The following is a 26976-nucleotide window of genomic DNA, read 5'->3' as shown; positions in this document are numbered from 1 at the left end:
CAAAACCTTTCTCTGACATTTTTATCAAGGAAATGCTGAAATTCAGGAAATTTCCTTACCCACCCCCCCACAGCCTTAGGAAAATGGAAAAGTCAAGAGCGAAACTACTGCTTGACTTTCACTATCTCCACCTTTCAAATAATTGCAAAACAAAAAGTCCAAAATATGAAATACTACATTTGGAGTGCAATAAAACACATCCTCGTTACAACAGTCAACAAACACCCCAAATGGCATCTCAAAAACCCACTATACAAAGCAATAGGATTAATGGATATGATGAAGAAAAGCACTGTGCAGTGATGCTTAGTCTTAATTCAGTATGGATGTAGAAATGAGGACAGCACAATGGAATGATCCAAGTATTTGCTGTGATGAGCAGTCATGCTAGAATATATATTGTAGTTCAGACTTGGAAAAGGTCCCTAATACAGACGACAGTGTTCTGCGCTTCATCTATAATCCTTATTTAGAAAGAAGTACAAATACATGAAAACAGGTATGTTCTAACAAGGTTAGATTCTGGAGATGTTCTGGACTAGAAATTAAAAAAATATGGAAATAATCTCCATTTTTGCTAAAAATCTACCTTGCATAAATGACGTAAACTTTAAATTTTGTTAGAAACATAGGCAGGTGGTCAAATTCACAGGCAAGAAAGCATTTTACCTTGTTTTAACTTCCTAAAATTTCTCAAAAAAAACAGAGTGGGAAGAACATTTTCTTCCTTAATGAAATGCAAGAAGAAAACAAGCTGCCTGGCTGGCTTTCTAGATGAAAGACATTTAGACACATTGGGCTAAAACAGCAACTGATCCAGTTGCAATGATTTTCACTTGGTTATGCTAACTGAAAATCTCATTTACTGGATTGCGACTGCATTTCATTGAGAGGCAACTTTTTTGTGAGTCTCCATGAGGCCAAATCTTTTTTTGTCTATCAGCTTTTCTTCAGAAAGCTGTATTTCAAGTGTGATATATCCACCCTTATTCTCAAATTTTACTGTAAGCGTAACTAAGGGTTATAGATGATGCAACCTAACAATGTTTGTTAAAGCAGTTTTGCAAACACATGCAGAAAGCTATTCGGGAAAGCACTTTTGAAATGCAAATGCTTGTGGAAAGACACCAGAAACCTTACTTTTATCTTTGAGCTTCTTTTTACAATTTTCATCTGTGCAGGAAAATCCATTGGATTTGAAATTAGCATATAGGTTATGACATTAAAGAACTTTTAACACAATACTGATACTTAAAGAATTAACTATTCCTCATGTACTATCGCAGAAGTAAGCAGTTCATGGTTTCAACCTGCACTCCCCTGGTGCTAACATTCCTAATGACACAAAATAGTATCACTGCTCTCATACACAACTACCTGTCTCAAGGATGTATTTTTCAACTGTATGTTTTCACCGGTAAAGGCCTCAGAAAGGCTTAGGCCAATAGATTACTCTTAAGCTAACACTTTACTGGCAAAAGCCAGCTAAGTGATAATGTATATGTATTTGTTCAGAAAGCACAATTCAGCTAATGGGACAGATAACCTGTGTTATCTGCAAACAGCATTACTTAATATTGGTCCGAGGCAGAAAAAACATGGTTCATCATGGCAGAAGATCTCCTGCTGAGCTATACTGAAAACTAAACTAAAGCTTAGAACCAGAGGGTAATGGGAGTTCAATGTATACAGCAGCCCCCAGGAAGAAAAGCCCCATATAAGTAGTTATAAATGCAGTAAAGTCAGTCCTTGTTCACATTTAAATGTTCTTAAAAAAAAAAGAAAAAAAGGAATCACGGTTCAATGTGGTCACTTTTAGTGATCTTACGCAGTGGTTCTAAAAACAGATCATTTTATTAAATAAAATTGACAACCTACACACAGCATTTTCCTCCTCAGGTCAGGGGAGGAGACTAATTAATCTCTTGTGGCTTTATTTTTCTATAAACTTACTTTAAAGGCACAATCTTAAAATCAGCAATAACTATCAGTGAGATATATTCAGAAGTGAAATTGCAGCAGGTCAAAAAAGTCTGTGGAAAATTTTTGTGAGGCTTTAAAGAAAAATTTCTACTTTAAAATAAGTTCCCAAATCCAAGTTTTGCCCAAATAAATACTGGTTTTGTTTCTTCTTTGCAAGCAAATAAAAGAATTATCTGACATGTAAAATTTTTGGGCTAATTCAAGCTTAATTAGGATTTAGACTTAACCAGTGCACAAATCCAGAACCAGTCCTCAATTTCACCTACTTATGGCTAGGTCCATGCTGAAGATTTGCTGGTACACATCATACTTTGGTTTCCAGTATGCTTTTCCCCTTCCTTACCAGTAAGGGGTGTACAAGCAAAGCCCAGCATAGATACCCACACAGAAAGTTTCCTTCTTGATATAATCTTTTTAGGGAACTTGTTGAAATTAGTTTAAGGATTTCTTTGCCAATATAAATTGCATCTTTTGAGGGACCACACAAGCCATGTAAAGAGCTAACAAGGGATTACATAGGCTAGTTTAAAGTTGATCAAGAACTTGCTATGACAGTAGGTTCAGCAGTTGCATCGTGAACACTGACTAAACATATTAAAAGAAGTAAACATGAAGACAGAAAATATATGAAAATTGAGGCTTTTATCTGTTATTTCCTGTACAACCATTCATGGAAACATGACCTCAGATGAGGTTACTGAGGAGGACATGGTAAGAGAGCCTCCCTTCTTCTTACCTCTGTCCAGTATTTCAATTCCTTCTCCTTTCAGCTTGCAAACCAATTTTTCTTGCAACCTTTTTACCTCGGCTTCCTTCTGCTCTAGTTTGTCTTTCAAAGCTGCTAGCTCATCCTGTAACAGACATAGAATCACTCAGTGACAACTTCTACATGCATCCGAGACGTTTCCAAAATTCCCTCCTATGAAGCAGAGGGGACAGGTCCTCAGCCGGTGGAAACAACCGAGGGCCCCCTGACATTTACACTGGCTGAGGGTACACCCACCAAACTGACTCTGAACATCACAGCAGACTGCTGCGTCCATAAGGGGGCAAAACCAGGGGGCCTATGGTCTGAAAGTGTCGGTCTCATGTATAATTGAAAAGAGGCTTTACATCTGAATTTAAAAAAGAAAGAATAAAGCAAAAAGAGCAGTTTTCTTATTTATTTAACCTTGCAGAGACAGAGGCAGAAAAAGTGCACGTGATGAGGCTGAAGGCTAAAATTTATGAATGCTTATTTTGTTATTTATAGGGCATTTTGCATGTTCAAAGCTGGACAGTTATGGAACTGTGCTTACACCAGGCTGAGGACAGTTTCAGAAATAACCACTGCTTCTATGAAAGAAAAATCAATCACGACACCATCAAGCACATAAACACATACTGGAAAGCAGTTCAGACGAAAATGTGGTACCTCTGCCACAGTCTGGGTTTGCTGATCAAGCATTAGGAAAGGAAGCTTAGAGTCGAGATTCATGGGAACAAGACAGATGGTGTTTGGGGGAGTTGGGGTGTATTAGATAAATGCTGTCAAATTTTAACTTAGATCTAACCATCTGCACTAGCAAGTGACTGGCACGGATCCATGCATTTAACTTTTTAAAATTTGAGTTAAATCCTACCCAGTTTAGTAACATGTTTCTTTGATGTCCGAGGATATCTTGTGCAACAGCATCATCAAGACAGGACCCTCAGTGCAAATGTACCCAACACTGAAAATTTAATTTGTTCAGTTTGTAAACAAAACAAAACAAGGCAAGACTCATAATTTTGGCATTTACAGCTTCTAACTGAAGTTTTAAATCCTTAAAGGAATAAACCAAACTAGAATACTGTGAGCTTCCCTCAAAAGATCTGTTGCAAACTGGTTCCTGTTTGCTCTAAGGCACCATTAAAAAATAGATCTATCTTAAAATTGCCAAGAAATCAAAGCTTCTTCCAGAACAGTGGTTGGGCAATACAATCCTCCAGTGCTCCAACTTGGTACTGATTTTGATGGGGTTTCTGCCAGTGTAGGACCCGTGCTTCTCCAAAACAAGACCATCTCTTGGTCACTTGAGAAGCTGCTGTTATACCCATGGGCAACTAGAGCAGCATGTGGTTGTTGATATGTATTTCTTCCCCCGAATTAGAAACACGATATGTAAATTTACACGTGGGAGAGGGGACAGTATAAAAGAATCAGTATTTTCTAGCTAGTTTTCATGAATAAATTTTCTCTAAAAAGGTGAGGAAAAGTTCTGTTTGAATAATGGATGTAAGCTACAGAAGAGGCAATCTTCCCTTGGAAGGGGAACGATTTTAACCCAAGTCTAACTCCATTATGTGTAACCTATGCAAAGTTCACAACACTAAAATCCTCTCCCATACAACATAAAAGCTGTTTACAGGGAATATCTACATAAAGAGCTTTCCACATCTAATGGAAAAGGGCGCACTGCATATCAACACACAGCAATTAATGAAGAACAGAGCATGACAGCACGATGCGAGACAGACCGTAAAACGGTGGAACATGAAGGATTCAAAACAGGCCCAATGTTACCCAGAAACTACTACACCTTTAGCATCTGGCTTTTTTGCTCCATCCGCTGCTTTTCATACTGCATCTGACCCACTTTGATTTTCATACTAGAAAGTTTGGCCATTAAAGACTGGTAACAGAGACAGAGGAGTGAGAGAAAACTAAAGATAGAAAAGAGACAAGGCTAAATGGCAAAGAGAAGTTAGACACTTACAGAAACAGGCTGCTAGAATTACTTAGGTGAATGTTTTCTCTTCAGAAGTGGTTGATTTTTAGCACATTTAGGAGCAAAATAAATGCTCAGCTTTGGTCTCACACCTTATGTACTGCAACTGGTGTTTCTTGACACATATGTGAAACAAGGGTCTAAACAGGTAATAAATTTACTGTTAACAGCCAGCTGCATAGTAAGTTATCCTTCATAAAAAGGATAAAAAACATATGCCCAGATAAAAAACATATAAACATAAAAACCAATGCCCAGATCTGAAAACCACAGCATGAAATCTGGAAATAACCCCTGTTGCTAAGTGAGTACCGTGAAACCCCTGGGCCTGAGTGTGCTCAGTATTTTGCACAATGCAGGCAAGGACTGGGGAAAAGAGAGCAAAATTCTAAAGCCTGACTTACACCCATGTCTGCTTCTTCCCCTCAGCCTCACTTACTTTGGTCGTTTTCAGTTTTTTCTCATACTGGAGCCTTTCATTGTCCATTTCTCCCACTCTCAACCGCAATTCATTTATTTCCTGGATCAAATCCTGAGTGAGGGGAAAAACAAGACCAGAAACAACAAACAAATTCAGTAAACAGAACAGAACAATAGCTACCCATCGGTAGGACTGTAAAAGCACAGCAGCAATAAAAGGCACTCCGTACACAAAACCACACCACCCAAATTCATAGCTAAGCCAAGCAATTCAGAGCTTCCTAGATATCCAGGGACTGTATTTCTCAGTTTCTGCATTACTGCACTGAATGCAAGAACGCAGGGGACAAAGGGAGACATAAACTGAAGTTGCATTCCCTGTGCTGAGGGCCAAGAAAGGCCTCCTGCCCCTTTGGCTGCTCAACTGCTTGGACGTCCACCGCTACAAGTGGGTAATGGAAAACCGTGGCAGCCATCCTTCAACACGCAGCAGCCACATCCTCCCATCCCCAGTCCCTCCCACCCCAGGCTTGCCAGCCGCCACCTGCCTTTTCAAAATATGAAGCGATTACAGTGTAAATCCATGTTTCCTCCACTCAAATGAGCACCTCTAACTGAGGGCTGAATGGAAGAGCCACCACTGGTTTCTACAAGCACAAAGGCTTATATGTTTAAGCATCAATGACGCCACTACATCAGAGCTTTGCAAATTCAGCCTGGTTTGGAAGAATCTTGGAGCCACCACCAACTCACATCTGAGCTCTTCAGGAAAATAGCTCGACCTCCTGGCCATCCTCCTGGAGAGACCTACCAGGTTTGGAGGTCAGCCCCGAGTGCCACCAGCTCTACAGCTCCCTTCCTGCAGTGGTCAAACAAACCCTGAGTTTGCACTAATGAGAATTGATTCGTCTGCGGCTTTTCTCTCCTGCAGCCATCATTTTTGCTTTGGGACAATCCAATGTCAAAATATGCTGTGTAGCAGTAAGTGCTGAGGTTGTTGCCTATGTATTTATCACTCGAACTGTGTGACTTTTAAAATACTGGAGGAGGAGAGGGAAACCAGTTATCCGTACTCAAAAGGCCCCTCTGAGCAAAAGGAGTAACAAACCAAAACTCTGCTCCTTTTATGAAAAAAGTTAGCGCAACCTGTATTGATTAACAGAGATGTCAAGATGCACTCACAATGTCATGAAAAACAGAGCAATCTTGCAAACAGAATCCAAGATCTCAGAGCAGAATTCTTCTGCTTAATCTGTTATTGGCCTCATGGGTAATCGGACCCTTTACCACTGGTAACTGGTCACCAAAAATACTGCACAATTTGCTCAAGGGTTAAACAGAACTAAATACTAGTCCTAACAGCATGCTTTGCCCTAAAAATATTTTCAAATACACTCTTGCAAGTGCAACATTAATTCATGTCTTAAGTTATCTACAATGCAGTAACTGTAAATGACACTCATTCTCATCTTTTTGAGGCCGAGGAGTACATTAAAGATTCACCAGGTTCCATATACAGACCCTCATTAGTACAAAAGAGATGGTCAAGCCTTGCATAATTGAGCAGAGGAAAAAGAAAAGGCCCAAACAGGGCTGTCTCCCCTGCTACTGAATTAGTATTTAACTTTGGGCAAGCTACCGGAGGCAGAGATTGTCAAAGGCACTGAGGTTCCCTAAGAAACCGTAACCCTCCCAGTGCATTTCACTTTCCTGCTTGCTGCCTTGAAACACTTACCCTTTTCTTCCACTATTTTCTATTCAACTGAGTTTGACTACAAACCCTTCACAGCAAGGACTGTGCCTTGCCCCCTCCTGCAGCAGCCCCAGCAGGGAGATCACAGCATTGTTTGAAACCTGAAGGTGCCAACCATTTTAACTGCTTATGACCTGAAGAGCTTTTGGGACCAGTGTGATGCTTGGGGTGTGTATGTCCCCATGGCACTCAGGGTGTTGTACAGGTTCATCAGGATCTGTGATCACAGCAAAAACCCACTGAGTTCCCAGGCTGACTTGGATGAACCAGCAGTAAAACAGTCACCCCACATGGTAGCCGGTGTATGGCACCTGCTCTGCTTGCATTTAATACTTCCTCTTCGGGCACCCATAAATGGGTTAAAATACCTGCCCTGGGCATAATGCATGCTCCTGTCTTAAAAACCTGCAAGACAGGAAAGAGCCATTAAATGGTCCTCTTCTGATCCAGGGTCAGGTCCCTCCATGCAAACACCCAACACCTGTTCCTTGCACAGATCCATGAATGGAGCTGACGGGGTGGGACATACAGACTCCTGTTTCCCAAAGCCTTTTCCTTCCCTGCTCATGTTACTTGTGCTCTTCACGGCAGGGCCAGGGAGGCACAAAAAAAAGCAATGATAACTTTAAGCTTCAGAGGTCAGAGGCTTCCTTACTGGCACTGGAAACACAAACTACATTTGTAGTTTTGCTCCACTCAGAAATTCATCTGCACAAAGGAGACTCGTGGTGTTTAAATTATGAAGAACTCCCCATGAGTGAGCCAGTTGAACCTCTGGCTGCTGCTTCAAAGACCATGTCTGGTTATGGACTCCTCCCTAAATAAACTCCCTCGTACGATATTTTCTTACATAAACTCAGCCCAACTCAGACCACCCGTGCTCCTTAAGGAAAATAATACTGGTGTCTGCTGAGAAAGTGGAAAGACTGGAATGATTTAAAGAACAGAACAATTCTAAATCTCTATTAAGTATACAATTAGCTTTGAAAAAGGTGTGTATTTGTGAACATCTAGACAAGAAAGTCCTAGAGCACAAAGGAAACAAAGCTTACACATCTAGTGAAGCATGTGTTTAGAGAAAGAATGGTGAATGTGAGACACCTACTAAGCTGGAATGGGAAGTTGCAATGACAGACAGAAGTCAGAACTGGATAATAGGACAGATTTAATCTGAATGGTAATTCTGTAGGAGACAGTAGCTCCACAAAAGTTGTTTTAAGATGTCAATGTTTTTTTTATTTTCATTTTCTTTTCCCTAAATAAAACCAGAAGCAATATTCATAGTTTTTCTTTCCCAGTTTGGGCATGAAATTTTTTCCATTTTGAACACTGCATGTAAATGCCACAATGTGTTTTATGGTAGAGTATTTTAAATATTCATTTAAATACTCAGCTCTGCTGAAATAATTGATCATCTATTACTTTAAACAGGAATATAATTAGATCAACACTGAATGAAATATTGCTTACTTCTGAATAAGTCTTGCCTCCAAAATACCTGTCAGAGATTTTGCATGGCTGAGACCCTTACAACTAATTAGCCATTCATTTTTCCACTGAACAAAATGGAAATTAAGACATATTATACCTTTCAGTGTCTAAGCCTAATAAGCCTTTTTACAACTGTAAAGTGTTGAAACAAAGAAGAAACAACTTAATAATTTCTGTCACACTAAACTACATCATTCTGGTTTTCAAAGGGAGGGAGGAACATTTTAGTAACAGTTCATTGGTTCTAGCATAAATATCCAGGAAATAAATATATATAGATCCTAGTTATAGTAATTACCTTTTAAACATAATTTAGGTTATCTTATTTTTATTGAAGATTATAAGCATATTTCAAGGTATTTCAAAGAGAAAGGTCTTCATAGCTGCCATGCAGGTAGGCCTCTTGCACTGAGCCTACAGAGTTGCAGCGCATGTTGTGGTCCTCACACTAAGCACTTTTCTGGGAACAGAGGTAGCTCCACATCCACCTTCTTGGTCTGCTGTCTGAATAGTGCTATGAAGTTATGGAGAGGCTGAAGTTCAGGAGGGAAATGAAAGAAGGGGGAGTACAGGAAAGCTCAGCAAAGAATCATATTCAATAAAAATAAGAAGAGAAAGAAAGGAAGCAAATGTCCCAAAGCCCAACCACTTTTGTCACCTGTCTTGGAAAGCACAAGAAACCACAGGGTGTTTACAAATGGAGATGCAGTGGAATCCAGTTCTGAAAGCACCCGCCCGCTGCAGTCATTTGGACCAAACCTTGCCTCCCCAAGGCCATTTGCTACTCATGTCAACTCATTTATCTATTGTTCGGGCTACTTACGACAGGTGTCAGTATACAGGTGAAAAGAGGTATCTGTTGTATGCTGTAATTCATGAAAAAGCCGAGCACTATGTGGGCAGAGAGACTTCATGGGAGCTGAGAAAGCAGCCAGCTCTTAACACACCTCATATGGATGCAGAAAACCTTCAACGATTCCCTCCACCTTTCCACCTGCCAATTTCTCCAGCATTGCCATGCACAGTACTTGACTGCAAAATCAGCTGCTTTTAAGGCAATGCTGTGATCCTTCATGTAACATCTGGTATCAAACTAGAGGAAAAGGTAAGGGGAGGCAACATCAATCTGATCCACAGCTTGGCAGCACCCAGATGGGCTACACTGCAGGAATGGACACCGCCATCACTACATAAATGACCACCACCTTTCAAAGTTGAACATTATTTGAGTCACTAGTTTTCAACCTGTAGACTTCTCTGGGTCTGCATATTACTTCAGACAGGCCCAAAGAAAGTAATTTAAAAGCAAGCCTAGCTTTTGCTCTTATGCTTGCAATACAGGTGAGGAGCAACACTTCAGTGGAAAATATGTAGGCAACTGGAAGGGAGTTGATAAACCACCGATTGAAGTGGAAAGGGTAAATTTTGTCTCCTGTGATGACGTTATGGCTTCTTCCCTTCTAGAAATGAATGATAACTGGAACATCCACAATACAAACATCTGACATTTCATTGATGAACCCAGAATTGGAAATTTTGCTCTGCTTCCTAGATACAAGGTATTGCTGATATGGGGTACGTCACCCAGGCAGTGAAGGGGCAGCGAAGCCTGATTCTTGGAGTTTCCTGGAAAAACTGGGTTGCCCACCCGCTTTGAGGCTTTCTGGCTTCAAACATGAGCAAGGTTCAGCTACACAGATCTGTAGCGCACAGAGGACAAATGGCCCAGGAGAGCGTCACCAGGGATGGCAGCTCCAGGCTGCAGCTCTGCCTGGCACTGTACACTGCTGGGCTGAAGCCAGGCTGAGATGCGCAACCACTGGCCTCTTGGTCCTGGGCTTCTGTGGGGCTGGGGTTTGAAGTGAGGCTTCAAAATGCCCTCACACCGAGTCACCTTATTCTCTCTGTTACTGTACCAAAAGTTATGTCTTTTAGTGTGCTGTGTCTTTGCACATGCATGCTTTTTGTACTTGCAATGGGCTTAAGCATTTGCCTCAGACGTGTCTTACTAAGATGATGACAGTTTCAAGTTGGGACAGGAGAGTGCAGTATGTTCGTGATTTTATTTAAATCCATCCTAAATGCCATCCCTCCTGAAATCTGGTGGCCAGAATCAAAAACTGGGTTTGGAAATCTTTCTGTGTAAAACCAAAGTTTACCAATAAAGGACACTTTTTATTTTAAGAGATACATGTTTTAACCTTAAGGATTAATTCCCTTCTTGTCTCACAAAAAAAAAAATTTCCCAGGAAGTTTTCAGGTAACGTGAAGCCACACACAGCTTTCACAATTTATTCAGCTGGGTTTTACTCACCTCTGTGTCTCTGAATCTGTCCTCATAGTCCAATCTATCCTTCTCTACAGATGTAAGCTTTAACTTCAGAGTGGAAATCTCTGCCATGAGATCCAGCTTCTGAGTTTCAAGGGATGTTCTGCTTAAAAGCTCCTGATTCAAGATAAAGAGGTAGAGACCAGAATTATTCATCCGAGGGGAAGAAATCAGTAATTTATTTCTACAGCTAGGGGCCTCTTTCACAGGGAAAAGCATCACACTCTTCCTTGCACTCTCTGAAGCCCTGGCACACAGCTATTACCCATCTGACAGACTCCAGGCACCTAGGATGTATCTGAGATCACGGGACCACTATCATGGGTAGGCTGCCAGGATGAGAAGAAAGCTTGTCTGTCATCACAGTTGCTCTGGGCAGCAAGGAGCTTTGAGGGGAACCCACCCATCCTGCCAGAGGCTTTAATCCAAGTCTCTTTGAAGTTCAGCAGGGAAAGGCTCAAAGAAGAGCAGGACTGGATTCCTACAGTGTAAAGCAGCACTGACATCACCAAGTACAAAGACTTTAAAGCAAATATGGTAGAAAATTATCACTTAGTTAAGAGACATCAAGGGGTGTAACACCTTGAAGCGCACTGCTCTCACCGAAGCAAAATGCAGTTCATTAAGACAGAATGAAAACAGACAGCAAGACAGACATGTGCCTGTGAAATACCTGCTGCAGCATCTCTTCTGTGGCATTCAGCTTCTCCCTGTGCTCCTCTAGACAGAACTCTAGATCCCGAATCTTTTCTCCTTGGGCTTCCACCTGGTCTGTAAGCACACTTACCTGCACAGCAGAGAAAAATGGATGCATATTTAGTACCTTGCACCCATGCCATATGTGTCACCTGAACTGTGTTTGAGTAACAGTGCTGGCTGGGCCACAGATGAAATGGGACCACAGGGGGAGAAGGAGCAGCAGCAGAGCTCTGCAGTGGACATAATGCATGGCAAAGGCAACAAGAGAGGAGGGAAAGCTCTCCCCTCATGCTTACTGGAATTTCAGCCAAAGTTCTGGCGGACGCAATACAATCCTGCATCTCCCCTCCTGACTTGTCCTGGAAGTTTTCACAAGGGGTGGCTGCTGCATTTTACAGCCAACAATTATGCCTTTGCTGTGACAATACATTAACTAAAACCCACTAGCTCCTACCTTAACAACCAAATAGCTAAACCTCAAACATTTGCATACAATTTATTCTGCTTTCCCAGTGACTGCACACAGTGTACCATAGTGTACAGCTTCTCCTTTTCAGAACAATAAAAGCAAAGGAAATTAAAACATAGGCTGAGGCTAAGCAAGACCAAGACAACACCTTTGAGACTGCAGACTGATTCCCATTTTGTCTTTTCTGAATTAGGTTTTTTTTTTTTTTTAAACAGGCTCTTTCAAGGAAATCTGCAGTACCGCTGGGAATGAGGGCAAGCTGCCTAGAGCAGAGCTCAGTGTTGTCACAGGCCTTAGGCCAGGGCTGTGTCAGGGGACCGCAGGATGCCTGCGTAGACCAGGGGGTGCCAGGTAGTCCCAATGCTGATGGCAAGAGTAAGGCAGCTGGCAAGAGCCCTCGGGACTGACCCAGTCCAGCCCAGCACCTGGTAAGCGGGACCTCCAAGGAGCTGTTCTCGTCTCCTTCCACCCGTTAGCCAGTCCCGCAGCTTTTGTCACCTTTCACGAGGACAGGACATCTGTCACCTGATGTGGACAGCATGTGGACAGTCATGGAAAATGGTGATCTTAAGGATACACATGAATGTAAGAAGGTGGTTGCTCTGCAGACCTGCTCACCTAACAAGATTCAAAAAGAGATCAGATACACAGAAAGCAAGCCCCTTAGATTTTTCCTTCAATCTAAATTCACACCTATCCTTAATCTGTGTTAACTCTCAGGAATCAGCAAGGCTTCTGAACACTGTCCAAGATGACACAACTGCAAATAAATCTCAGAGATTTTATCACATACAATCAACAAGTCTTATGAATGCAAGAGCAGAAAAAAATAATTTAGGTGACTACTCACTTGCAGAACAAGAGATTCCTTATCATTTTCCAGACGAGCCAGCCTTTCTTGATACAGATCTCCATTCCCAGATATATGTCCATTAGTCTGAAAAAGACAGCAAATATTGTGTTGTCAGCTATCGTACCATAAGCATCATTCAACATTATCAACACACTTAAGGAGTATTTTTAGTCTGCACAGTTCAAGAACAGATTTAAAGTATTCTTCAGCCCCCAAAGGGTTACAAATCAAATCAACTGTCAACAAAGGATACATGACCACCATTCAGGACAAGAATTGTTCAGAGGCTTAAAGATGAGAAAGAAAGAACCTTTTGGTGACCCAATTCTGCAAAATTCACTTACTGTGCATTCAGCATTTTGTTAACAAAATTTGTGCTCAATGATGTACTATGCTAAGCCATACTTGCAGAGAGACAAATACCCCAAGACATTCAGTAAGTGAAAAAAATCAATGTACAATATACAAAATGTGCATTATGCTTCTTGCAAGTCAAACAATTTTTTCTAAAACACTCAGTAAGAGACATCCTTTTATACCAGGCACATTTTACTGGGTATGGGTGAACCGTCTGCACTCTAAACGCATCCCTTTATAAAGCTGCCTGAGGCTAAAGAGAAACAAGAATACATCTTAATGCTATCAGAGAGTTCAGAGGAATCAGCAACTTACTTTCTTCATAACAACTTCAATGCTCTTGAGCAGTGAGAAGGATTTTACTCTATCCATATTCAAAGCTGTCTCAAAGCACTTTGTGATGGACACCACAATCAGATCTCAGCTCAGAAAAGAATTTCTTGTTCCCATCATTGCATAAATCACTTAGAGGAGTCTGAGAAGCTGCTCAGTACAGAGGCTTCCACCAACTCCAAGGGACCTCGACTTCCCTCTAAATCTGTGATGAAAAGGAAGCGGGTGACTGACCCTCATGCCCCGGTGAGTCTACAGGACAACCCTGCCATGAGAGGCCACCCCCATGTAGGAGCTGCAAGCCTCAGGCTCCTGCTTTGCATCTCCCTTTCAAACAGCCTGTCTCCCCTGATTGCAGAGGATGCCTCAGGAAACCTGCCAGCTAAAACTCCTTTTCTACGTTACATGCCTGACTTCGGGTGACGGGAGAAACTGCCTTGTTTGAAACCAGAGGAATAAAATGTCCACCAGCACCACTTAAAAGATTAGATGCAAAGCAAACAGCAGGGCTTACAAAGTATTTGACCTCACCTTAGCGCTCTCCTCAAGAAATCAGGCTGCGTCCTGGCAGCTTGTAGATCAGCGTGCAGTTACAAATGTGTCTCCCAAGCATACATGTATAACCTTTACAAGGTGACCATAACATCTCCCCTGAAATCACTAGAGCTACAGCAGACTAAGAAAGGATGGTCCCGAGTAATTTGTACCAATACCTCACACCATAATGATTCCCTGAATCTGAATTAGTTAGCAGTAAATTACTAGGCCTTCTGACCATCAAGAAACTAAGCACCGAGGCATAAGTACTCTAAACTTCTGAGTTTGCTCTGCTTTCCCCCAACCTCTACCAGAATTTAGTTCATGCCATAGGATTTCCATTCAAGATCAGTGAGATCTTCAGTTTTGTAACAGTTTTAATTTAGGTGAAAGAAGTCGAAGAGCTTCCAAAATAAACTTGTTAGCTGCTCAACTAGCAGATTATGCTTTAAATTTTGTAACTTGACTTGTATGTGAAATACAGAAACGAGGTTTGCATACTTTTGCTATTCTGTAGCTCCCTTCTCATTTAAAGACCTCCAACACATCTCAGGCACTTACTCAGCCTCCACGAATACAGCGTCTGTATTTTGCAGTATACAACACATTTATCAGTCCAGTGTGTGTCTCTGATGTAGGAAAGTGATATTCATCCCCCATTACAAGCAGGCAGCCAAGGTGCAAAGACGCCCCTCCATCCTGCTGGGGCTCACATGAAAGTCCTTGTCAAAGCACAGACTTGACTCCCTGCCTCCCAACCACCACATCAGCGCCCTAACCACTGAACCTCCTGATACCTCTTAGTCAGCGTAACCAGACACAAATTAAAACCAAAGACTGTGTGAAGAAAATATGTCGAGGTAAGTACTGGTTTCACACTACGATGAAAATGTCTTTACAATGCTGTGAAAACCGATGAGGTGTTAAAGCAGAATGTTACTCATTGTGCACAGCATCTTGACCAGACACCTTGTTGTTAAACTCTGTTCCCATTCCTCAAAAAAATATCCCGTTTTGCTCAGCACGTCATACTTGGTTTTAAAATAGGAGCATCTAGAGAGTGAGTGTTCAGGCCGCAGCTGCCATTGCTATGGGAAAGAGGGAGGAGGTGATGGGAACCCCAAACAGGATTGGAGTAAAGGTTGTTCTCCCACAAAACCAAATACAAAGATGTCTTTGGTAGCAGTCGCCAGAAATATTTTCTAAAATCTGCATAAAAACCGACCTCCTGTGGTACACCAAAACCAGAAATCTTTGTGCACAACTCAACAGCAGTTTGGTTTTTGCCTGAAATGTTGTTAACTTCTGCGTAATACCTGGGACTAACTCTTCATTTTAGGTATGAAAAGGCAAGAGAGTCACCGACTTTGGCTACAGTGGGGAAAAAGATGAGAGTTGGAGAACGGACGACAGAGAGAGGTCACAGCAGCTATTTCAGAGCAGCAGCCCCAGCACCTCCTATGGTGGTGCGGAGATCAGGGACCCACAGGCAACGGCCACATGATGCCTTCCCATGTCTCTCCTCTGCGCTGTCTTCAAAGGTAAAAAGTTGATACCTGGCATGATTTTCTTCCCAGAGAGATGAAGAAAGACAAGAGGAGATGAAACACATGAAAAGAAGAACAGGATAACGACAGCAGTGGGCAAGACTGAAGAGAAATGGAGAGGGAAGATGCCCAAACAGTGGATATGGGAAAGCAGTGCATCAGGAGATGGGGTGGAGAGAGCCCCCATGGGGATCAACAGGCTGCAGGGAGGTCTGAAAGATGCCGGGAGACCCGGTGTGTGCAAAACCTGGATGAGTAACACTCGGTGTGTTCTTCAGGAGAAGTTTCTCTCCACCTGGGGACCTGCAGCCTCCCCTGGGACTGAGCCCAACAACCACTCACTCTGCAGAGCAATGGCTCTATTTTAACCAAAAAAGAAAAAGGTAAATATTTGATTCAACAACAACTGCAGGAGTATTTGGGGCACTTGGTAGCTTTGGATCAAATTTGTATCATTGAAGTCAATACAGGATTAACATAGTTTACTCGCTGTGTAAGACAAGCTTTGCCATTTTCCAAAGACGGCTCCTCTTCATCAGCAATTTAAAATCTATGTTCAATTAAGTGGTTAGACTTAGCATGTGTTTTCAATTTAGGGATTAACTGCAAAACACTGTATAGGAAGAGAATGCAGATTTACCAATATTGATCTTAATCCTAAAAACAAAAGAACAGTTGTCACGATGCCACTGAGGCTTTGCAGAAGTTTGAGGTTAAGCATTTACTTAAAATGCCTTATAAGATCAGACCCAGTGCACTTAAAAACTCTGCAAGATCAGTCTGTGGCTAATCTGTTAAACAAACACGTGTGTAAGCTTTGTCTGCAGTCACGTAAGTGTAAAAATCCACACTGCTCTGGAGGGAATTATTCCTGTAATAACTAGATGCATCACCAAACTTTCACAGCTTGCTGGCCCTCAGTCTTTAATCCATCTTCCCTGGAAGTGAGTTAGCATTCCAAACCACAGGAAAGTTTCTAATAGCTGCTGTTTTAAGTCTCATAATATTAAAAAAAAAAAAAGAACCCAAAAAGAAACAAAAAAACAGTTTCCTCTCAATTGCTGAATTGTCCTTTCAGAACTAAAACTCGTTTTTAGCGTACTGCAGCCAATACTCTCATTTTTCTCTTCTGCTTTTGAGACAAAATAAGCAGAACAAATCACACTGTTCTTGCTGAAGTTGCGATTTGATTTGTATAGAAGGAGCTGCCACTCTACGGCATTATTTTCTCGTACAGCAGATTGCACTGACTGTTTTGACCACCACAGCCCAGTCAACAGTTGGGCAAGCGAGCTGTCCCTGACATCTCTTTCCTGACCATCTGGAGTTAAATTAGAGCTCATCAGCATGCTTACATTGTTCAGATCATTATCATACACATTACCTATGCTTAGCTAAGCATGGCTACTGCTGTTCTGTCTGTTCACTCAGTTTTAGGGAGTCCTTTACAGGGGGGGTCCTCCAGCCTCAGCTACCTCAACATCATTTGGTGTGCCACAGGCAGACCCTCCAGGTTTTCCAAGCAAAGTGTTTGCTACTGTTTTCCCTGTCATACAGAGCCGTGACAGCTTTACCCTCCCTTAAGTATTGATTCCATCCCAAAGTCATACTGGTCAAATCTGTCTGAACACAATCTGTACCTGTGCTTCACCAGTTTGCATGGGAGCCCACCGCTGCCCTCCCAAACTGGCATCTCCTGCATTTCACACCTCCCTGCTCATCGCTCTGAATATCTGCAGCCTGCTCCACATGCTCTGGCAGCAGGCAGGCAGACCCACTGCTAAGCTTTTCCTAAAGTTTACAGATTAGTTCCTCCCTAGAGAATGAGCAGGAGGAAAAAAAAAAAAACACCAACCCACTCAAACCCCCCGCATTATGTTTTAACAGCTTCACTACAGTAAAAGTGAATCCTGAAAGAAAACCAGCTTAAGACAGACCTTCACTCTGATGAATTTACCTGAAACATTTTCTAAATATAAATAACACGGCTGATGAATAGGGAAGATGCAACCATTTCAAAATACTCAGTTTCTTCAACAGCAGCTCAGCTGGTATCTGATACAAGAGAAAGATGAAATGCTTATTTCCTAACAGCATTGCCCAGCTATGGCTTGTCACTCGGAGAAATGCAAGAGCCAGAACAAACACAGATAGCCTTACCTTATTTAGCCAGACGCAGTGTCCGTGAATGTCCCAGCTATACTCCATGCTGGTCATGACTATCTTCATGCATTCAAGGACACGAGTGACTGTGGCAGGCAGCCGAGGCTGAGAGCTGCAGCCCCAGCACCACAGGCGCCCGCCGTGCTGAGCGGCGCCGTCAGGGCTCCTCTGAACCGAGACGGAGAGGTTAAGTGACGGCAGGTTTCCTCGTCTAACCAAGGACGGAGGCGAATGTGGCAGCGGAGTGGGAGATGTGGGAAGCGGAGCCTCCGAAGCAGCAGCGCTCCTCAGGCGGAGCAAGCAGCTCCTCTGGGGAATTAACACATCAAAGCCCGGGAAGATCAACCCTTCTTCCAAACTGAGCCTGCCACTGGGATCCCAACACGCAAAGGCCAGGCAGGGAGGCGGAGGAGGATGCAGGCAGGGGGATGTAGAGCTGTGTAAACCTGACCGGGAGCAAGGTCAGCCCCACGCAGGTGGCAGCTGGCCATCTCGACCCTCGCTCCCTGCTGAACAGCCCCCTGCGAGAGCAACCCCCTCCTCTGCACCCTGCCAGCACTGCGGAAATCATCCAACCCAAAAACACCCAAGAAAAGAGCAATTCCAATCCCTTTACCTGGCTACAAGGTAGACAGGAGGGAATTTTCTTTTCTTGATGGCCTATTAATTGCAAAAGCTGGAAGAACACATGTAATTCACTTGTAGGTGCCAAGAAAAAGAGGAAGGAAAAAGCTGACTCAACTGTCCCAGGTCTCACAAGTGGCTTGTCCCAAGTTTATGTCATATTTAAGAATCACGTAAAATGCAACAATAACAATCAAGCTCTGTCCTCACATTTAAGTTTCAATTTACCCGGTAACAGCAGCAGCATAACAAATCCTTGGTATTTGTGACCACAGAGCCTAGCTCTGGGAGTCCTGTGATTATCTGAAAAAACACAGCTTTTATTATTAAAATGTTTACAACTACTACTGATAGATAAAAACCTGAAAAATATGAATACTGAATAACCCAGAATTAAAGAGCAGAGCAGAAGAGGAGCAGAAGCTGTGTGTTTTAAGCCAGACTGATGCGTTTTTGATTGGGAATGGTGATTTTTTGATGGCTCTGCCATCAGGGCTCCAGCGCAGGACCGCACAGGTTGTTCTTACGGCCAATGAACTCATATCCATGATGCATGAAGATGCCACACCAAGACATGCTATAAATGAGCCCGTATTATCTTCAGTGTTAAAAACACACCAGTCTGGATGATCACCTTTAGCAAGAAGCAGGGTCCTGTGTTTCAAGAACTTTGAGAGGCAGATCTCTCACAGACAAAAAGTATTGCCAGGAGGCAGTTTATGATGACAGACTGAAATGGTATCACAAGGCTCCTTTCATATTGCAACTTGAGAAGGAATCTCAAACCGGTGTTTGGTGGTAAACGCCTATGTGCCACACATTACCATAGGACCTTTCGATAGCTAAGCTCAACATAAGCACAAGCGGAGCCAAATGAATGCACTGTACGCCCACACTAAGACAATCAAACAACAAACTTTGGTTTGAAGACAAGATTTTTCCATGAATAAGAAATATGAGATGCTTCCTGGCTAACCAAACCGCTTCCCCGACTTGGGAACCACCCTGTCACCCAAATAAGCCAATATATCTCTGTAAGATTACAACTATGTTCATCCAGCGAGGAAGACTTCTCTCTGAAATCTAATATCCCCTCATATTAACTCTCATTAGTCCCAGCCACATTCTGGGAGAACCAACTTGTTGAAGAAGTGTTAAAATCTGAGGCTGTCTGTGAGATGACAGCAGATCTGCTATTCACAGCAGCAACACTCTGGGTTGCACAAGCCACTATGGGTACCACAGCTCAAATTAACTATCATCTTCAGATGAGTTGAAAATGTTCTTCAACAAACCTTTGAGGCCATAAAGCTTGTTTTTCTTTAATGATCTTATAGTCAACTCCAGAAATTCACTTCTGGAGTGGAAAAAAAAAAAATTATAATATATATATTCAAATTCAGAAAGTCACTTCCGAAGCTAAAACCACAGTTGCACTTGCTGTGGATTTTAAAGAAAAATATTATCCTGGCTCTTTTGTTCCAGGAGCACGTCCTTTAAAGAGAAGACGACACGCAACAGGACCCACATACACAAGTTCAGATCAGGAGCTTGGGGAAGCTGGCTCTGAGGTGTGGGAAGCGACTGTCCACCCACTTCTACCCTTCACCCTCCTTTTTAACAAGCCACAGTTGGTTCTTCTTTCTGAGAAGACTGTTGCATAAGACATATTTAAAAAAAAAAAAAAACCACCAAAAAACACTGTCAAGAAAAATAATAACCAGAAAGAAGACTGTCTCTTGTTTGTTTCAACTGAAGAAAAATTGGAGCAACATTCATGACTGGGAGCAAGTTTTCTGAGAATTATTCTTCAAGAGATGGATCTATCAACTTCCAGCTGGACACAATGCCTTGGTCTTGCAAAAGGCAGAGTTTCATTTAAAATGGTCTTGTGTCTGGTGATGATGTTACAGATTACTTGCATGCTGTCTATATCCAAGTCAGAAGCTCCATTTTCACGGAGTACAGCACATGTTTTATTAAAGCACATATCACAATATGTTAAGCATTTCTGTTGATCAGGAGAAATCTGAAAAAACTGCAAAACTTTGGAATAGTTATGATCTGGCTATGGATTTCAGGTCTGGTTCCCAGTGAAAGCACACAGTCCCAACATGTCTGAGCTTAGAAAAGGCCTCAGTCCCTTTCCAGACTTTGAACAAATGTCCTCATTTGTAATTTTAACCAATGTTCACCTGCCGACCATTTGCACATGGAGACGTGAGCATGGTTTCAGCAAAACAAGAGATCAGGTTTGAGCTGCAGATCAACAGCTAGAAATGACATGTTATAGTTAAACTGGCTTATTATTGTGCGGCAGACATATCTGCATTTTCAACTTCTCCAAACTCCTTGTGGGGACCATCCAATGGATTCTCTTGGAAGAGCTCTGTCAGATGTCTGGGCACTGTACATGTGCTCTGGTGTCACACATGGCCATCTGGCATCTACCAGTTAAAAACAAAATCAGCATGAGTTGTTTTAACTCTTTGGCCCTTTCTGAGTGCTTGCACAGACTTGGACACCGAGAGGAGCAGTGTTCTGGTTTTGGCTGGGACAGAGTTAATTCTCTTCTTAGTAGCTGACACAGTGCTGTGTTTTGGGTTTAGTATGAGAATAATGCTGATAACGCACTGATATTTTAGTTGTTGCTAAGTACTGCTCACACTAGTCAAGGACTTTTCAGCTTCCCATGCTCTGCCAGGTGCACAAGAAACTGGGAGGAGGCACAGCCAGGACAGCTGAGCCAAACTGACCAAAGGGCTATTCCATACCATATGATGTCACGCTCAGTATATAAACTGGGGGGGGGGGGGGGGGGGGGGGGGGGTTGGCTGGGGAGCAGCAATCGCTGCTTGGGAACTGGCTGGGTGTCGGTCAGCAGGTGGTGAGCAATTGCATTGTGCATCACTTGCTTTGTGTATTATTATTATTTTCCCTTCCTTTTCTGTCCTATTAAACTGCCTTTATCTCAACCCACAAATTTTACTTTTTTTTTTCCCCCAATTCTCTCCCTCATCCCACTGGGGAGCAGGGGGAGCGAGTGAACGGCTGTGTGGTGGTTAGCTGCCTGCTGGGTTAAACCACAACAAGCAGAAAGGAAGTGGTCACTAAGAAGTGGTACAGGGACATGGGGCAGCCAATTCTGGCATGGCAAAATTGATTGCCCTGCCCCGTTTTACAGAAGCGAGCAACTTTGGGAGACCATTGTCAGACCCTTTTCCCAACTAGGGCATCAGCGGTTTCCCTGCAGGGGCCAGGAGAGGATTTTTCTCTTGTGACACGCTGTTTGGCAGCAGTGAACACTATTTTTGTTTTCCTCTGAGACATGAGAGACTTGCTTACAGCTTCGGATGGGATGTCACGCACCAGTTCCAGCAGCTTGGAATAGGCCGGTGGATGCAACTTCTTCATGCACGGAGGATTAAACCTATTTCAAACCAAGGAGGTATCTTCCCTTCCTCAGTAAGGATGGGCATAGGTGCAGAAAGCCTTCCTGTAAATCAGCCGGGCACTTCACCTAACACCTTCCTGCTCAGACAGGGACTGGTGACACCTGCAAATGCCATGCTTGTAGCACAGTACAAAGTGTAATGTTCAGTCCTTCCTACTAGGGGCTTTAAGGATGCCAGAGTGTACAGGGAAAAAATTTGAGGCAGACCGAGGAGAAGCATAGGTGGAATGGCTGTTTTCCGCAACCTTTTCTACAAACAACCCACTGTGTATTTTTTCCAGTGCTTAGGAGGCACCAAGCTGAATGGCACAACAGAGCCCTTCCTCTCCCAGATTCAGCCCACGGCCACAATGAAAACTATTACTGTCTCATTGCCATGTGGTGATCCACATCACACAGGTCTGAAGGACCCTGCTGCAGATCCTAACAGCCAGGCATCCCTAAGTCACACATTTGCTGCCACAAGGGGCAATGACTGGCCTTCACCTCATTAATCTCAACAGACACTACAGCCTCCAGCCATGCTGCTGGATCCCTTTACTCTAGAATAACATGGTGGATCAGCATTGCTAAGCGTGGACTACTGATGTCTATGCACACCATGGGGACAAGTTAATTTTCCAAGGCTGTTTATTTGGCATATAAACATTTTTTTTATTTATGAAGTCCATATTGCATGAAACCTGTTACATCCCTTGATTTCTGCTCCGCACAGAGCAGACTAGTTAGAGCGATGTCCACTGCTGTACATTACACAGGAAGGAAATGCTGATGTTAGCAGGAACTCTGCATGTTTTAAAGATCTGACTTGAATGTCACTCCTGTCTCCTCCTCCTGATCTCAGCGTTGCCTGCCATGCTTTGACAGCGGGGGCGAGATCCAAATCCCACTGAAGGCAGTGGGAAAGCTCCCACGTGCTTCATTAAGTTTCAGGCATTTTCAAATGCACAGTTCAAAGCAAAGGAGAAAAAAAACCCAAAAAAGCTCTCCCGTCAAACGTTTCCGCAACAGCTAGGCAAGTGAGCCCAGCCACGCTAGCCCAGGTCCTCGCCTCTTCCCACAGCGCTGCGCACAGCCCGTGTGCCGCTAGATGGCACGTCAGGTCACCCAGCACCAGCCGCAGCCCCACGCCTGCCGAAACTGCGGCTGGGGAGCACAGGCCAAGCACAGTCCCGCACCCACCACTCTGGGCTGCAACTGAGCACTGAAATAAACCCGTGTATCAAGATAAAAACATTTTACACATGATCAGCCGTGGCTCCAGGGTGACCGAACTCCTCCTGAGTGGGTGTGATGCCCGTCCTGGGAAGGGACCAGGCGACGGTGGCTGCCTGTCCCAGAAGCAGCAATGCATAGGGTGCAACGCAGAGCCACCACGGTGGCCTGTCCTGCATCGCACCCAGCCTTCACCAGATCTGGCATCCCCATTTCAACAGTACAGCATTACCTTGGCCAGTGCAAGTGTGTCAGACCGGAGGACCCCGACACTGCTGTCGAAGTGCACACCCACTGCTGCTGTCATTCTGTCATTATTACAGCTACAGGCCGACTTAAACCCTCTGGAAATAAGTCTTGACTTCCACTGCTGGAGCTTCCCCGAAACCTGTGCACACCCACACCACCACGACGCAAACCCTGCCGCAGACCATGAGCACACAGACTCCTATTTGACCCTGCTAGGAAGTCACCACTCACAGGGCACCTGGAGGTAAAAACAGTGGGTCCTTTGAAAATGATGCCATGTAACTCACCTTCTGATAAGCACAACATTTTAGTTCCCAGCATAGTCTTCAGGTAGCCTCCACTCGAATAATATTTGATTTTTTGGGAAAATCAAGTCTTGGGGAAAGAACAGCCTTGTCAGGTATATTCTGGCGTATTTTTAAAGCAAGGGTGACAAAAAAGGGTAGATTGTCACCAACACAGAAAATAAAAATTTGGTTTGGTTTCCACATTAAAGGGATGCTGAGCTTATACTACTCACTTCTGTTATAAAACAGGTAAGGAAGCTCAGTAACAACACTGGTCCCTGTAGAAAATATGCTGCCAAAAATGCTTTTTAGTGAAAAGTGCATATTGAAAACAGGTCTTTTCAACCCCCATTTAAGTGTATGATTCCTATAAAAATGTCTTTCCCCAAACCTCTGAGATGAAACTCCAATTACTGAAAATTTTTTGTTCCTCAGAATGAGGCATGGTGGTACATCAAAAAAAGCACAGGCCAACCGACTGCACAAGGTATTTGTGCTACAGCTTTTCCAAGGCCCCACGGCATCATCTCCAAACCAAAATCTCTTCCCTTTGGTTCTTTGAAACCTACTCTAAAACTTTTAAATGCCAATGCCCTGCATAAAACACAGCCCCACTGCTTGAGCTGGTCTAGCTAACAGACAAAACGAGCGCGTTACGAGTGAAACAAGGCAAGACTGTACCATTTGACTTTGGAGCCATTCAATCAGAGCCTCTGCTGTCGAGTCTGGGACCTGGCAGCGCAGCCCCTCCCTCTCATCCGCTTCCATCATCTCCAGCAAGCCCCGCAAGTCTTCCACCAGGTGCAGAGCCCGCAGGCCCCCCATGAAGGGAGAGGTGGGGGACTGGCAGTCAAAGATGCCGTTGGAGTACTCCAGCGCCTTCGAACCTGGAGGGAGCAAAATCACACGGGGTCAAGCACAAGGCAAGCAGGTCAGACCCACAGCAAGGCTGAGAAATGCTAGGCGACGTTTGCTCCTGGTGGGCACTTATCCGACACAAACTCAGCGCTGGTGCCGGATTCTGCCCACGTCACGTAGCAATTCGGAGAAGAGCAAGCCCTTGCTGGTGTGCTATACGGATGGAAGCTCCAGCAGGAAGGAGGTTGGCTGATCCAACAGAGGACATATACGCCACCACCGTGCCCACAGGTTCAAGGCATGGGCTGGGCTCCTGCTCCCTGGGATGTATCAGAGGCGGAAAGTACTGCAGGGGGAACAGGCTCTGCTAATGCTTTGAGTCACCCTGTAGGGATTGCATGACCCAAGTCAGACACTGATGGTTTCCAGAGGAAACTGTGCTCTGCATGGTTTTTTTCATGCAGAAATATGTTACACTGCTCCAAGGCACTGGAAACTTTTTTAGAAGAATAAAGAAAAATATGAAGATAAATAAGAGTGAATCACTTCTACATGAGAATAAATTTTAAACCCAACAGTTTGACATGGTAGCACTGACATTTGCATGCTAATAAAGAGAAAAATCTCTTATTTGCATAAACTCACAGTACATATATTTGACCTACATTAAAAGTTGCTATATATCAGGAAGGAAGGAAACTACGAATTCAAGATTAAGATTAATTTAAGTCAACCCAGCTAATTCCAACTATAATTTCAGCACACTGATTTGTGATCTTAATACAGTAATGCCTCGGCACAATGAGACATGTTCATGACAGAGCATCAGCTTTGGTACTGTCAACTTTTGGAAACAACAGTGATATGCCATACATGCACTTCTACGAACTTTCATTCACCTCATCTGGTAAGCCACAAAAATGCAAGTATTCTGCTAATTCCCTTTGAAAAAAATGAAGAGAAAAAAATCTCCACAACAGCACAGGAGTTGATATCTCTTTGTTATATTACTTTATAAGTCTGTTCAGACACGTGGGTAAATTAAGTCTGTGGTGACTTAAACATCCCAACATCATATTTTATTTTTATATTAAACCTCATCCTGCCATAACCAACTTAGGCTTTTGGAAACACAGATACATGGTTGGATCCAAATACCAGTATCTACTTAAGGAAATTACTAAAGTCACAGCTTATATATATTTTTAGAGATCATTATGATCCAACTAAATCCACTTTACATGTGTTCCTGCTATGTGTCCTTAATATCTTTATGAAAACTGCAGAGAAAAGTCATTGTCCAAACAAAGCACGCACTGTATGGTTATTTTTTTCCCTAAGGGAAATTACTTTAAGTCAAACTATTAAAGACTTTATAACTGTGTTGCTATCCTTGCAGAATTTTTTTTCAGTTTGGGTAGCTGTTTGCATAGCTCTGCTAGAATAGGATTAAACTATTAATTTCTTGCTGCTTTGCTCCTCTGTGTTATGCACTTATATTACTTTCTAACTTACTAGACTCAATTTAAAAGCAGAGGTTGTATACTTTGTGATGCCTCTCCTTAGTCCACTTACAATTTACAGGTACTTATAAAAACTTAAATGTTAAAGGCAGGTCCAAGCCAAATGCTTGGACCCAAAACATTCCAATTTTGAAAAAAGGAAAATTCAATTCATGTTTTAACTCTTCAGGGAAGCCAGTATTAGGCAAACTTACTCTTCCTGCCTTGCAGCAGCTCTTTAAACACACTCATCTTCGTTTGAAATGTGCCTTGTCCTTGGCTTTCATGGTGCTGTGTGCACCAGCTGAACTGCATCACTCAGCCACTTTGAGCAGCACTTTGACAGAGGGTAAGAGAAAAACTACAATCTGTTTAGCTGTGTTTGTGTGTGAGAGCTTGTGCAATCCCTCCACTCCATTTATTTGTAATCACTAAGCTATGATGGAAGACACCAAACAAAATTACCAGCACATTCCCTTCTAAGCCTGAAACTCTGCCCTCCAGGTATGAAAAAGGAGGACCAAAACAGCTAACCAAACAAACTGCCCCAAGCATTTACCTGCTATAATGCCATCCATCTGCTCCAGAGCCGCAGCAAGCATGTCACTTGCATCACTCATCATCTTCTCTCTTCTCAGGGACAATCACCAGCTACACTATAAGAAACAATAAAACACCGACAGTGTGAGTTGGATCCAGAGCCTCAAGTCTGCAATTCAATCTGCAAAAGAGAATTTCATTTCACTGCATGTTTTCTGAATTCAGACACCACCATTGCCAGACCAGCAGGAAGACTGGGGCCATTTGCTGACCACAACAAGACTTGGAGGTGTTCATCACCAGGCATGAAATGGCATCAAAGAATCAAAGCACCAACTTGATGATCCAGTTCCTACTGTTGGTCAGCCTGCAAGGTTCTGCCTGCAGGTCCAGGCCACTGAAGGGGCACCCCATACAGCACCTCAGAAATCCCACATTGCACTTCAGGGAAGTTTGCACCGAAGACACAGGCCTTCTATCGCTAAAAGGAAGCTGCAGCTCAGCAATAAACCACATTGTCTATCAGCTGTATTTTTTCTCCCGAAGAAATTGCTGGTATAAAA

At 43.1% G+C, this 26976-nt stretch overlaps 1 protein-coding gene across 3 annotated transcripts in view; it reads right to left on the bottom strand.

Moving 5' to 3' along the window:
- The window catches only part of PPFIBP1 (PPFIB scaffold protein 1), a 52344-nt gene extending 25848 nt beyond the window's left edge, over nt 1-26496 (bottom strand). Inside the window, exons 1-8 of one of the 3 annotated variants that reach the window (XM_075705677.1) lie at nt 26433-26496; nt 24195-24400; nt 12745-12831; nt 11400-11513; nt 10712-10843; nt 5173-5265; nt 4545-4637; nt 2720-2834 (exon numbers count right to left, since the gene is read on the bottom strand). In XM_075705677.1, coding sequence (XP_075561792.1) covers nt 2720-2834; nt 4545-4637; nt 5173-5265; nt 10712-10843; nt 11400-11513; nt 12745-12831; nt 24195-24400; nt 26433-26496 — 904 coding nt within the window. Of the gene's footprint in view, nt 1-1140; nt 1174-2719; nt 2835-4544; nt 4638-5172; nt 5266-10711; nt 10844-11399; nt 11514-12744; nt 12832-24194; nt 24401-26432 lie in introns of all 3 variants that reach the window. The other 2 variants (XM_075705684.1, XM_075705690.1) reach the window with 2 other exon arrangements.
- Nucleotides 26497-26976: the final 480 nt, after the last annotated feature.

This window comes from Pelecanus crispus, chromosome 1 (assembly GCF_030463565.1).
Source record: "Pelecanus crispus isolate bPelCri1 chromosome 1, bPelCri1.pri, whole genome shotgun sequence".
Taxonomy (NCBI): domain Eukaryota; kingdom Metazoa; phylum Chordata; class Aves; order Pelecaniformes; family Pelecanidae; genus Pelecanus; species Pelecanus crispus.
Note: the sequence above shows the minus strand (reverse complement) of the source record. Positions and strands in the feature narration are given on the sequence as shown.